The 14897-nt window shown below is 33.4% G+C and overlaps 1 protein-coding gene and 2 pseudogenes across 1 annotated transcript; all 3 read right to left on the bottom strand.

Annotated features, from left to right (window-relative positions):
* Positions 1-1798: 1798 nt before the first annotated feature.
* On the bottom strand, positions 1799-7302 carry LOC100815275 (2-oxoglutarate-dependent dioxygenase 11-like; annotated as a pseudogene).
* A 1892-nt stretch (positions 7303-9194) lies between these two features.
* LOC100815804 (2-oxoglutarate-dependent dioxygenase 11-like) lies at positions 9195-11765 on the bottom strand (annotated as a pseudogene).
* Positions 11766-13015: 1250 nt separating this feature from the next.
* Positions 13016-14783, bottom strand: LOC100799604 (thaumatin-like protein-like). Its single transcript, NM_001253327.3, has 2 exons — positions 14612-14783; positions 13016-13954 (listed from the first exon to the last, which is right to left on the bottom strand). Exons 1-2 carry the CDS (start codon positions 14670-14672, stop codon positions 13278-13280), a joined length of 738 nt encoding a protein of 245 aa, NP_001240256.1. The 5' UTR covers positions 14673-14783; the 3' UTR covers positions 13016-13277.
* Positions 14784-14897: the final 114 nt, after the last annotated feature.

Below are 14897 nucleotides of genomic sequence, written 5' to 3' on the forward strand. Positions count from 1 at the left end.
ATTTAGATTTTACCTCCTGTAGCTTAATGAACGTTGATTTCCAGCAAACCACGTAGTCTAGTTATGATGACTAAACCTTTACCAAGTCCACACGAACATATTCCTCTACCGTCTCACGATCGAGGAAGGGAAGTGATAGCTGCTACGTGCATAGGAGGGTCTGCAATGACTAGGGTTTCTCACAACACACCACAACATGTTGACGTGACAAACAATTTCTAATTACATCTATAATTTGTGGCAATGTAACTAAATTACAATTTGTAACAGTTTCATTAAAATCCACAAAATTGCATTTGTAATATGCTTAACATTAGCATTTAATTAGTAGCAATTTTTTGACCACTCCACACTACTAGAAATTAAAATTTAGTGATGAAGGACTATATTTCCTCACTGATAGTAACGCCATTGCGAAGGATAGTAGAATTTTGTGAATAACACATATTTAAATTTACTTTACTTGACAAAATTAGTGACGGATATTTTCCTTCTCTAAAACTTTTGTCCAAACTCCATCACTAAATAAATAGATTTCTTTTTGTGAAGGAATTTGTCCCTCTTAATCTTAACATTGTTCACCCCAAAATCCGTCCCTAGTACATATAGAATGTTCCATGAGGGATTTTGTGATGCATTTATGTTTCTCTCAAAATGCTCTTCACAAAATCCATCACAAATTTAAAATTATATTTGGCCTCTTGCTCTCTATATTTGTGTCACAAAATGTAATTATATGATTATCAAGTGATTATTTCATCACAAATAATATTTTAAAAAAATATATTTTATTTAAATTTTTATATATATTTGAATTATTTTTATATTTAAAAGTTATATAGAGTTTATAAATTATTATATTATTTGACAATTTTTTTATCAACTTAAGAAATATTATATAAATAATATGTTTTTACCAATTTTTTTTATCACAGCCTACAATGAAATAAACGTATAGGTTTTTCCTTTAATTATACAAGACAAACATTAAGAAGGATTGGAATGGCCAGGAGGAAAAGTTCCCAAAGAGGTTATCAATTCAGTGATTTTATGAGTATTCTCTAGCATAGTTAATTTTCATCTAGGATTTTCTTATCTCGAAGGTTTTAGAAATTTGTGTCAGCTTGTAACAGTAGGCTCTGATATACCTTTCAGGGGGGACGACAGCGTATGGTTCTAAAATCCTGAGAGAGTTTTAGGCTGCGTGTGGTGTGTTTGAGGGAACTTAAAAATCATCTGAAAATTGATCACCATGTATTACATGATTCTTGGGTATTTGGAGGGGAAATAATTGTATGGTCCAAGATTAATTAGTACACATCTATAGTTCTGATCAATCTTCAAGTGATATATAGTCAAATTTTATTATTTCTTCTAAATTGAAAAACTCAGTTATGTGCATGTCACGTGGAGATTGGTTGAAACCACAAAATATTTGATATTCTCGAATCATACAATAATTTCTTGTTGGAAAGGCTTGGATGGAACTGGCAGCATCACAACTCAACTGATGTGAGTGTCAAGACAATTCTGCAATCACTGATACATTAAGCACGATTGGATTTGATTCATAAAGGAAAATACCATGCTTCTTAGGAAAACCTGAGATGAGGATCGCAAGCTTTGTGGAATTGATAAAAATGCTGATATTACATAAGTTGATTCAGAATGAAATCTAAATTTCACTTACATGGACTTGTATTAAGCAGAGAGCAGACTCAACTACAGATGTATATGACATTTATCATTATGCGAACACCCACAACTGATACTTGGCAAATCAGGATGAAGGAGTACTTTAAACTTTCTTTTCTTTATAATCTTGAATCCTCAAATCAGAATCATCTATCCTTACCACATTTAGGTGTGTTTTTCCCTCCAACTTACTCTGCACAGATTGTCTCAAATAATCCCCAAACCTCACTTTCTGGTACAACTTGGGGTTTTGAGCATCTATCATATGATCAAGGGGCTCAACTTCCACATCATGTTGTGGGCAAAAAAATAATGCATAAGAAATCCTTCTCTTCTTTTTTGTCACTGCTCTGTGCTCTACACTCTTGTATTTGCCATTACTCCACATCTGCCATGATTGCAAAAGGAAGAAACTTGAACTGTGGATAATTAAATGACTTTTAAGTTTTGGTACTATTTCCTAAGTTTAAAGTCGTTATGTTCTCTATGTTTACTAAAATGATAGGATTAAATATGTTTTTTTTTTTTTTTTGCAAAATTGGGTGATGTTTGATTTTATTATCTAAATATCCTTTTGGTCTCCTATTTTCATAAATGATGAACTAAAAGAAGACAATTACCTAACATATTTTCATAAACAAATGACCAAAAGAAAATGATTTTTTATAGGGACTTAAAACAAACATTACCATGTTTGAAACAACTAAAAGCATATTTAGCCTAAAAAGATGACTCAAGTACCTCAATTACATCTCTAATTTTGACAACTAGAGCATTTGATATTGGGGTCATTGGCACCCATCCTCCTTGGTGTTGAATTTCTAACTCAATCACATCATCAACTTGCATAAGCAAGATGATAATGTTGGAAATTTTTAATAAACCTTATAAAATATCAAATGAGGATCAAAACACATTAGGTCAGATCATCAAGAGGTTTTAAGGAATATCTGGGTCCACAGAGCTTGATTAATACGCAGCGGAATCTTACAGCAATCATGAACAATTAGTTTAATGACTTTCCTCAACCAAATCACCTTCTTTCTTATGGGATCTTTGTTTTCTCTTTAGATGGGAAGAGGAAAAACTGTTTCTTGATTTGATGTATTGGGAACAATAACCAAGGTTTTAACCTATTAGGGTTCTCATTATCTCCTAATGGACCAACTGGTTTCCGCTCATTGAATTATATCAAACATATCAAATAACTAATATAAATATTATAATATAATATGTAACTCATATTAATTAATTAGGAATTATAAAATTCCTAACAGATAATACTTAAGTCAGACTATGGACTCAAACCAAGTACTAGCTCATGTGTGCTGCAAGGAGGGTAATAGTTCATACGTAAAGCTTGACGTGATTCTTTATGTAATTCAAGAAGAACATGCTTCTGCATCCCCATAATCATTGACAATGAACTAAGTAGTTCCTCACCAATTCGTCTAATTTCATATGCATATGCCTCTATTATCTCCCTGCATTAGTAGATGAATTTCATTAACTGGTCGAAAGTCGTGTACATAATTTTCAATTGTCAAGGGTACCTACTTGAATCCCTCTGGAGTTTTGGGCCAAAATTGAAGCTTCCTGTACCGGGTGGGGTAAATGTGTAACATCAGAGAATCTGATTTGTCAAGTGTCTGCTTCTCAGAAACTAGATAACCCTTCCCATATCCTTGTATCTCATTTGAGGCCATTGCATACTTGTTCTTCTCTTCTATTGGAAGATTGTAAAACTCAGATGTTGCATCCTTCATTTTCTGCATAAGTTCCTTTTGCACACCATGATTTACTATCTGCAAAAGTAATTGAAATCTCATGAACAATTTGATGAAAATCAAGCGAAGATCCAATTGAAATCTCATGCAACATGCAGCATGCAGCATTTGATATGTATCAATGAAGTATCCAAAATCAGTATCAGACACATATCGAATACGGATAGTGAAGTAAATTGAAGTATCGGTGCTTCACAGCATAAAATACTATTAAAATGGTCCTTTTTTGTATCTCACAACAATTATTTTATAAATTCAGAACTTTCATAATCATTCAATAAGTAGGGTGACATATAAGGAAAATTTATATGTGGTGTTGGTTAAAAAAAGTAAATCAAACTTAATTCTGTTGATGAAGAATTACCCGAAAGAAACCCCAGTCCTTGCATGCTACTTCCAATTTCAACAACTCCTCTGTGTTCCCATTTCAGAGCAGTGCTAAATTAATGACAGGGATCTCAGATGAAGTGTGAGGCATATAGTTGGCATTCTCCAATTCATCGTGACTCGTCATGTGACGCCCTCTACCCCTCACATATATACTGACAAAGGAATAAAAATCCAAATATTAATTAAAAGTATTTTTTTTACATTTGTAAATACAAGTCTTTCAAAGGGATAAAAGACTCACATTCACTTTCTTCTACATCATATTCATACTTGTCCAAATAAATAATAAAGTGATCTCGGTTTAAGCAAGACCGTCTAAGACTTCATACAATTAATATAAAACCCTATACCCCAATGCCACATCCTATCAGAGCGTTGTGTCTCGACGTCCTTCAGCACAAGATTCCTTAAATCAATTCACCTAGTCATCTGCTCCCCCGAACACAAAGTTCAAGATCATCACAGGATCCAAACACAAACAACACACAGGGAGTGAGTTATCACATTCATAACTAATAGAGAAACAAGACAACTAGATATATATATATATATATATATATATATATATATATATATATATATATATATATATATATATATATATCATATAACCAAATAAAACTTACTTAAACGTAATTCACGTAATTCCACCACTTTGTCATTCAAAGTTCACTTTTCATCCATCAATCACACTTTTCAATCATCAATCACATTACACAAGAATCATATGCTCTGATCAAGACATAATAACACATCAATTTCATAATAAACAATTAGCAAGCGCATGAGACAGTTATGCTAAGACTCAAGCCTATATGCAATGTGGTACCATGTCAGTGTAAAACTACCTTGGGGCGCTTAAGAGTACATAACAAGGCACACCACACAATGGGTTTGTCAGGTCACTCTCACTAAGTAAGATCATAGGGAGACCAGTCAGGGTCACAATGTTTTGCGAGAATGCTCCAACCATATGGGATCAACATAGGCTTAAAGGAGTACTCAAACCCGGTGACCCCCAAGGCCTATACTCCGAAGAGTCCGTCAGTGCCTCTCCCTCCTGATTTAGGTCCAACCCCTAAAATCATTTTAGGACACAGACACTGCTCGTGAATTATACAATACTCACGACCTCAAACTCGTGTTTTAAACACGTACAACATATTGCGCTACAATTTAATACTGGTTCCTATATAGGAAACCTACACTTTCTCTTTAACACTGGTTCCTAAATAGGAAACCTACACTTTATCTTTAACGCTGCGCATTTAAACTTTTCTCAAGATAACACTGGTCGGGTTATTGTACAATTCACAACTTACAACACAAATAATGTCACATCAAGAGTTAATCACACACTTATTCACAACCAAAACTCATTCACAATTTCACATCTCATAATGTCACAATCCACCATCACATGTTTTATGTATCTCACAATTCAACACTTGTTCTACTTTACACTTTTACTCAATCTCAATAACAATATTATAATCTCAAGGCAACATATTATTCCACAATTTATCACATATTTCATTTATAAGCACTGTTCATGAATTATACAATATCCATGACCTCCCACTCGTGTTTCAAACACGTTTAACACATTGCGCTACAATTTAACACTGGTTCCTGAATAGGAAACATACACTTTTTCTTAAACACTGCGCATCAACGCTTTTCTCAAGATAACACTGGTCGGATTATTCTATAATTCATAGCTCACAATATAATTATTGTCACATCAAGTGTCAAACACACACACTTATTCACAATCAAATATCATGCCCACAATTTAACATCTCATAATATCACATCAATCATCTCATTTTTTACATGTATCTCGCAAATTGACACATTCAATTTTATACTACTCAATCTTCACGATAATATTATAATACCATTATAATAACTTATTACACCTTATAACTCATACACATCACACAATAATAATATTTGCATGATACAAAACATATATATGTATATGTATATAGTAAATTAAACTACATTGTTTTTAATCAAAGGATTTCTATAACAATTTAATATTACATCAAAAGAAATTACCACTAGGCATTAACCTTACAATTTTCTTTAATTTATTATTCTAATATTACAATAATTATATACACATAACATGTTGATCATCGTTGTAGAAAAATTAGAACAAGATAATAATTTGTATAAAATAAGTCATTGAATAATATTATTTAAAATATAATTTTCGTTAATAAAAAGAGCTTAATTTTTCTAAGGGGTTCACACTCAACACAAGAACACATCAATCTCACAGCCATTTCTCATTGGGACATCAACTGATTCATCAAACAAATATAATTCACTGTAATAATTATAAGGATAAAATGAAAATTGTAAAAACACCCCAAAACTCATTCCAATTGATATCTCTAAGGATCCCTACACATGTTCTTACTAATCCTCAATTGTGAATAACTCATCCCTTACCTCTAAGCGGGCTAATGTGTCTTCAGCCAGCAGTAGCAGCATCTCTAGCGGTTCCTTGAGATTCCTCCAGTTTTTTCCTTCGACTGCTCCGATAGAGTTCCCAAACGTCAGAGAGACAGATAAGGGATTGAAGCCTCCATTTGTATTATCTTCATACGATTCCTTTTTCTTCCTCCACAAACATTATCTTGCAAATCCCAATGGTGAAAGCGTCCGAAATTGAATTTTGAACAACATATCCAAATTTCACTACAATCTAATGGTTAACGAGACAAGGATTGTAGTTTTATCAAGGCAGCTGTGGGTTTTTACAGGAAAGAAAAAGGCTACAATGCAAAAAGGTATTTTTCTCAGCTCAAACATGATATCAAAATTCCCAACGGTGAGAATGCTCGGAATTGGGTTGTGAACGTGGTGATCAAATTTCCTGACGATCCAACGGTGAATGAGTCTGAGATCGTGATTTTTCTGAGACAGGTTTGATGGGCTACAGGAAAAAGAAAGAGTTTTGAAAAAAGAAGAGAGAAAAAACGAAATTGAGAAACAAAGGAAGCTAAGGAGTCAGTCTGAAAACTGACCTAACATGTTGTTATTTATAGTTAGGGATATTCACGACCTATTATTTACTCTAAATATTTATTTTTATTATTTTATAAAAAAAAAGAAACTTTATTTTATTCCTTATCAAATGAATAAATCAAATGTCTTTTTTTTCCCTTCAAATCATTATTTCTCATTATTTATTTATTTATAAAAACCTGATCATTTTTCTAAAACTCTAGTTATTTAAAAAAAAATTAAATTGACTTACGAAAAATGGAATGTTACACGTCACATATCTTTTAGGAACCTGCAAAGGACTATTCCTTGCCACTTCTTGAACATTTTCTAATGGTATAAATGGAGAAGAAGTGAGTGCTTCCTCCATTTCAGTCAGTAAATCTTCTTCATCTACATTGAGACTCATTATTGTTCTGCTTAGATTGCTAGCTTTGAGAGTTAGTTTTGTTCCTAATGGATATTTACCTTTATCAGCAAAGCCATTCATCAGTGGGATTAGTTTATGGTCAACGTGTCTTTGGTGGAGATTAGTTTATTGTTAACTTGTCTTTTGTGGTGATTAGTTTATTGTCAACTTGTTTTTGATAGTTGAGCTTTTGTTTCTAATGGATATTTTTACTTTTACAAGCAAAGCCTTTTTATTCATTGGTTGATACAGGAAGTTGTTTTACGTACAAACTCAAGGTATGAGAGAAAGGAAAATAATCCTTTCGATTCTAACATGTTTTAGTCATGGGTTATCACAGTAGTACGTTCAGAGTCTCTGCTATCTCATCTTTTTCCTATTTCTTTCTACCAATATATTACTTATCACATTTATCACTCTCTTTATCTTTTTTTTTTTCTCTTTGGCTAAATTAGAATTCTTGTCTCTTATCTATATTTAGGTTTCAATTTGGTGTCCTAATTTTAAAACGTTTCACTTTGGTCCCTTACAAAGTTTTTTAGTTACATTAAATTGATCTTTCTGTCAATTTTTTACACTAGTTTGATCAACTCAATGACACATGACAAACTATGAAAGATATCACATAAATCAAACTTGACACTGTTAGTGTCAAAGATGTTCATAGTCACATGTTTGGAAGAGAAATTATAATATGGTCCGAGAATACATGTTAATAGTCACAGTTAAGGGTGGGAATAGGTCAGGCCAGACTAGACTTTAAAAGACCTGAGCCTAGTCTACGATAAATTTTTGAGGCCTGAATCTGACCTATAACCTATCAAAGACTTTTATTTTGACTTGGCCTGGCCTTTTTAAAAGCCTAGTGTGACCTGATAACCTTTTTAAAAGCCTTTTTATATTTGTTTGTTTTGGGGTAAAAAAACGTAATAGGAAAGTTAATGGAAAAGAAAACGTTAATCAGAATAGGAAAGGCAATAAAAATAAGGAGTAATATAAAGGGGCACATGACTCATACCTAAATTATAATTAAAGTCTTACTTGATCATAAGAATGGAAGTTATGGAGCTGTAATGTGTAATCAAAGTATGTTGGTTTCAAAAAAAAAATTAATTATACCCAAAAAATAATATAAGTATAAATTTGTACCAAAAAATAATATAAATATATATATATATATAGGTCGGCCTATCAGACTTTTTAACAAGCCTAAACCTGGTCTATTTAATTTAATAGGCTTTTAAAAAAGTCTGAGTCTAACATTTTAATTAAATAGGTCAGTTCAGGTCAGACTTTATGTAGGCCAGGTTGTAGGCCCCTGTAAGCCGGCCTGACCTATTCCCACCCCTAGTCAGAGTCAATCTCCATGTGACACTATAATCGAATTTTACTAACCCTTTCTCATAAATTGAAAAACTGTTATTTATCATGTGAAGATTGACCAGGATCATGGACACGTGTAGTCCCGGACCATACAAAAAATTCTCATGTATGGAGAGGCTGGAACTGATAACATTAAAACTCAATTGATGTAAGTTTCCATATAAGTCTGCAATCAAAGATTAAATTGGTTTGAATTTCATTCATGAAGGAAAATATCATGCTTCTCAAGAAAATTTGAGATGAGGATTGCAAGCTTTGTGGAATTAATAACTGAAGAGATTACAGACAAGTTGGATCAGACTGAAATCTAAATTTCATTGTCAAGGACTTGCATTTAGTAGAGAGTAGAGACACTACTTTAGTTGATGTGCATGATAATAGTATCTTATTATACAAACACAATTAGCACTAGATATAAATCAGCATGAGGGAGTACTTCTGAACTTTCATTAATTTTCTCAGTTTTCTTACATGGCCTTTTCTTTTCTTATTCATCTTTTTTCTTCAGATCAGAATCCTATATCCTTGCCACATCGATGTGCGTTTTTTCCTCCATTTTCCTCTTCATAGATTGTCTCAAATAATCTCCATACCTGACTTTCTGATACAACTTGGGGTGGTTTTGAGCATCTATCATATGATCAAGGGGGCTCAACTTCCACATCATCCTGTGGGCACAAAAATAATGCACAAGAAATCCTTCTCTTGTTCTTATTTGCCACTGCCCTGTGTTCTACACTCTTGTATTTTCCATTACTCCATATCTGCCATGATTACAGAAGGAAGAAACGTTAAAGTGTGGTTAACTAAATGACTCTATCTTTTGGTACTACAAAATTTAAATCTTTCTATATTTCTGGTGTTCTTTTGTGTGCATCAAAAGATAGATTTAAATATGTTTTTATTCCTTATGTATTGGTTAATTTTTGGTTTTAATCTCTAAAAAATTTCATTTTGCGTTAGTCTTTTATTTATAAGAATTGCGTGCGATTCCTATTTCCATAAATGAGAAACTAAGAAGAGACAATTATATGATGCACATGTTCATAAAGGAATAACTTAAAAAAAATGATTTTTAATAGGGACTAAAAACAAACATCACCCTGTTTGCCATAACTAATACGTAGTAACATATTTATCCCCCACAAAAAACTCAAGTACCTCAATTACATCTCCAACATTGACAACTAGAGCATCTGGTATTGGGGTAACTGCCACCCATCCTCCTTGGTGTCAAATTTCTAAGCCAGTTACATCATCATCTCGTGTAAGCAAGGTGATGGTGCTTGTGTCAGAGTGTGGACTCAAACCAAGTACTTTCTCAGGCATGGTGCAAGGAGGGTAATAGTTCACACGTAAAGCTTAAAATGATTCCTTATGTAGTCCAAGAAAAACATGCTTTTGCATCCCCATAATCACAGACAATGAACTAAGCAGTTCCTCACCAACTCGTCTAACTTAAGTTGCATATGCCTCTATTATCTCCCTACATCATTAGATAAATTTCATTAACTGATCAAAAGTTGTGATGTGCATATAGTTTTCAAATGTGAGGAGTACCAACATGAATCCCTCAGAACTTTTAGGCCAAAATTGAAGCTTCCTGTAGCGAGTAAATTTTTAAATAGTAATTTATAACTAAATATTACAAAATTGAATATTAAATATTACAAAATTGAATTCTTATACGTGATTAACAGTAGTGCATCCAACCAGTCAACTGTCTGCTCTTCAGAAACTACATAAGCCTGCCCGTGTATGTCGTTTGAGGCCATTGCGTACTTGTTCTTCTCTTCTGTTGGAAGCTTGAAAAACTCAGATGCTGCATTCTTAATTCCTTGCAGAAGTTCCTTTTGGATGCTATGGTTTACTATCTGCAGAATTAATTTCAATCTCATGAAGCATTTGATGAAAACCAAGCAAACACATAAGTTTTACAAGGATGTCAATGTCATGGACTAATTACCCCAAATGATTAAGGTATTTAGGTAAAGATATATAAATGAAAAGTTTTATGTATATTATATTTCTAACATTTCTTTTGGCATGAAGCATGGAGAAAACTAGGATTCAACACACTCCTTCCACATATGCCTGCCACAACAAGAGATACACAAAGGTGGGCTATAGGCTCTGAAGTTATGTTATATTTTATTTTTGGTTTTATTATCCCTTTAATTCCTACTAGTTGCATAAGTCCGTATAGTTTAAAACATCTTATTTTGGTCCATATAGTAATTTTTTAATTCTTTTGGTTCCCATGGTCTAAAATCACTTAACGCCTTAACATTCAAATCCTATAAAAACACCAAAAAATTAGACAGATTCAGTTTTGTAGCAGTTTTAAAGGATCTGAATCTATTGGCTTAAGGCGATTTTAGTCACTAAGGACCAAAATGGTTAAAAGTTGCAATTATATGAACCAAAATGGAATGTTTTAAACAATAGGGACTAAGGCAAAGTTGTTGCAGCTATAAAAACCAAAAAATATAATATTATACCTTTATTTTATAACCAATTGACATCAAGTAAAGTTGTCATGTATTTAAACTGGAATGCTTGAGGCAAGCCATGCCAAACTCTCCAATTCCAACATTATGGATCAATTATACTAAAATCTTAAGTTGTTTAGATGAATGGTTTTATATGCTCTCTAACAGACAATGTATTACTGTGAACTGGCAGAACCTATTAGTCTTTTTTCTTTTTTCTTTTTTTTGTAGTAGAAGCGCTCTTCTTTGTGTAGGTTTCCATTTTTCTACTTTTGTATGTAAATGGCAATACTGTTGAAGAAAAATTTCCTGAAAGAAACCCTACTCTTTGCATGCTACGTCCAATTTCAACAACTCCTCCTTGTTCCCACGTAAGAGCAGTGCTAAATCAATGACAGGGACCTCAGATGAAAGCTGAGGCATATGGTTGACTTTCTCAAAATCTTCTTGACTCCTCACATATCTTTCTGGCTGTAAAGGGTCATTCATTACCATTTCTTGAACATTGGGGACTGGTCTAGATGAAGCAAAAGTGGGTGCTTCCTCCATTTCACTCACTAACTCATCATCATCTACATTGTGACTCATCTTTGTTCTGCTAAGATTGCTAGCTTTGAGAGTTGAGTTTTGTTTTTAATGGATATTTACTTTTATAAGCAAAGCCTTTTTAATTTTATTTAATACTAATAATGTTTAAAATTTAAACAATACTTACTATCCAAAAATAATTCTATTAATTCAACCGCACCATTTATTCAACACTCATTCAAAAAAATAAAAATTATACATTTGGAAGTTTCAATGTACAATATGCAGGTTTGCAGTGTGTATTATGTAGCATTTAGCTTGTAATAAATGCAATTGGATTTGTTTTCCTAATTCCTTTAAAACGTACAATGCGAGCAACCAATTGTTCCCAATCCCAATTGATTGAAATAGATTAATCTATATATGTGGCGAAGCGTCTTTAGCACTAAAGCAAAAAATGTGAAATGCTATTCTATAATATTCTCTTCTTTTCAATCCATCCTACTTCAGAGAATTTTCTCACGATGAAGAATAATTCCTGTTTTCCAACATGGAACAACCTAGGACATATCTAATAACAAATATACCCTGAAAAGAAGACGGTAGTATGATATAATGAAGATCTTCTTTTCCTTCTTTCCTAATTTTAAATCATCAAAAATCTTTGCAGATCAATGAGGGAAACATATCTCTTACTGGAGAAGAAAGTAAAGTGATAACAACATGAAGCCCTGCGTAGATTGAGGCTAATGGAATAACCAAAGGCGAAAGCAATGATACCATATGACATGCCAAAAGTTTTGCATCCAATAAAGAGGAGATAATGTTCAATGAATTTCCAGTTTCTTACATGAGACGTATCTTAAAGATAAAATCTTGAGGACTAATTTGCATTCGTATCTAAGAGATATACTATTTTTTGGTGCATATAGCTGTACATGACCCAGCATGATCGGATTCTCATTTTTTAGTGCACCAAAGCAGCTTCAATTCTAATGAGCAAAAGCTTGAAGCTTCTATGGATGGAATTATCATCTTAATGACACTTTCATAGAAAGAAATGCTGCAGTTTTTTGGTTGTATGATAAAAAGATGGAAAGAGTTTAATCTTCTTAGATTCTTTATTCATTTCCATTTTTGGTATGTTGTTGTCCATAGTTTTTGTTGGATGTATCTTGCAAATGATGCTGCACAATTTTCCATTCCTCTTTTTTTTTGGGTGCAAGTAACTGGTCACATGATTCCAAGACTAGCTTTCCCCTTTAATGTAAGTAAAATGTCTAGTTTACAACTCAATATTCCTAAGTTAACTTGATTAATTAAACTTCATACATGTCAAAGCATCATCAACAGTAAGAGCAAAAATGTGAAATGTTGTTTATTATATCAATCTATTCTTTTCAACTACCTTGATGACATAGAATAGAACAATGACTATTCAAGAAGAATTGAAAAAAAGACTACAAAACACATAAAAACTAAAATATCCAGAAAACAGTTCTTCACTAATGACTGATAATCTTAGCAATTCTGCAACAGTAGCTTCAACTTCATTTTCTCATCTGGATCCCTTCACACTGGGGGAGGGCAGAAAGTGATAACATATCTAGGAGCCCTGCATCTGTTAAGGCTGCTAGAGTCATCATAAGCATAACTATAAGCCTTAGGACATATAGCCTTAAACAGATGAGCAAAAAGGGTAGGCTTGCAAGTTTTGGGGTCAGAATAACTCCCTGTGCAGCAATATTTTGCTGATTGCATAGCCAAGCAAGCACTCTTGCACCCCACAACCTTGCCATTCCTCTTCACCTCAAGTGCTGATGGACAGCAAACATTCAAGTCCACCTCACAGGAAGCCACTCCGCACCCGACTCCTCCCCCGACCGGCTTCATCGAAACGGGCAAGTTGAAGCCATCTACCAGGCTCACATCATAGAAGTGCAAAGGGGAGGAGGAGGATCCAAGTGTCATTTCAACCACTGTTGCTGGTGGCACCCCTCCTTGCCCTCTACAGTGTAGCATCCCATTGCAATCACCTGTGAGACAGTGACCATGTCCATCATTGTCAAAGCTACAACCCTGCCTGCCCCAGATTCTTCCTGACCACTTCTCTGGCACATCAAGCACCACTTCTTCACCACTTCCAAGGTGCATTCCACCATCTTTTGGTGTTTGCTGCCCTGCACCGCCAAGTATCCCCGGCCATACACTTTCCCCACAGTTGTTCACTAGAATGAGTTGAGCCCCATCTGCAACAAATAACAAGAGATGAATAATGCTTCTGTTTTTTTATCGACAAAATGTTAATTATTAGTTTGTTAATTTTTTTTGTCAACTAACCTTATATCTCCGAGATGAATAATGCTTAGGAAGATAGCATTTGATCATTGACAAGAGATTCTTAGATACACCTAGTAAGAGCATTTTCTTACACATCTTCACTAAACTAAACATGTATCATACTAGTTGTTATGTAAGCTACGATCATTATAAAGTAAACCATCAATTTCATCTTTAAAGTATTACACTTTCTCCTAAGTGGTCCCTAAAGCAAAATAAAAACACTTAAATAGTCTTATAAGTATTAGTCTATGGACTTAAAATAAATTGATACTAAGTAGTCCTCCAAATATTAAAAGAACAACACCCAAATTGGTCTATGAACTTTACTAATATTCAATACTTTCAAAAATTAATTACTTAAATAGTCTTATTGTTTATAGAATATTTAGGAGAGAGGGTAATATTTGGGTACAAAGTTGGTGGTTTAATTTTTTAATCATTATATTATCAAATGATTCCTCTTAAATCTTCAATGCACGAATTATGACAGTAATTATACACTACACTACATGACATATATTGAAAAGGAATCAATGACATAGAAGAGGAGGAAATAGTATTACCTATGATTATGATGGAGCAAAAGGCAACCAGGTAGAAGAGAATGGAGGAAGTTCTTGCCATTGTTTGAGCTCAACGAATTGAATAGCAACACAGTTCAAGAGGTTATGCTACTACCTATATAGGCATAAGTGACTGTGTGTGTGGCTTCCAAGTTCCATATATTTCGCCCTCAAGTATAGGTCGTGCCAAGTGCTATCTTTTTTATATACAAAACAAAACGGTTTTGTAACTTCCCACTGTCACCCTCGATATTAAGCTTTTGCCTTTATTTTTCTCTGCTTACTT

This window comes from Glycine max, chromosome 7 (genome assembly GCF_000004515.6).
Source record: "Glycine max cultivar Williams 82 chromosome 7, Glycine_max_v4.0, whole genome shotgun sequence".
Lineage (NCBI taxonomy): Eukaryota > Viridiplantae > Streptophyta > Magnoliopsida > Fabales > Fabaceae > Glycine > Glycine max.

Coding starts and splice junctions, on each gene's coding strand:
- LOC100799604 (NM_001253327.3), bottom strand. CDS start 14,672: ATGGCAAGAACTTCCTCCATTCTCTTCTACCTGGTTGCCTTTTGCTCC. Junction 13,955..14,611: donor TTGCTCCATCATAATCATAG/GTAATACTATTT, acceptor TATTTGTTGCAG/ATGGGGCTCAACTCATTCTA.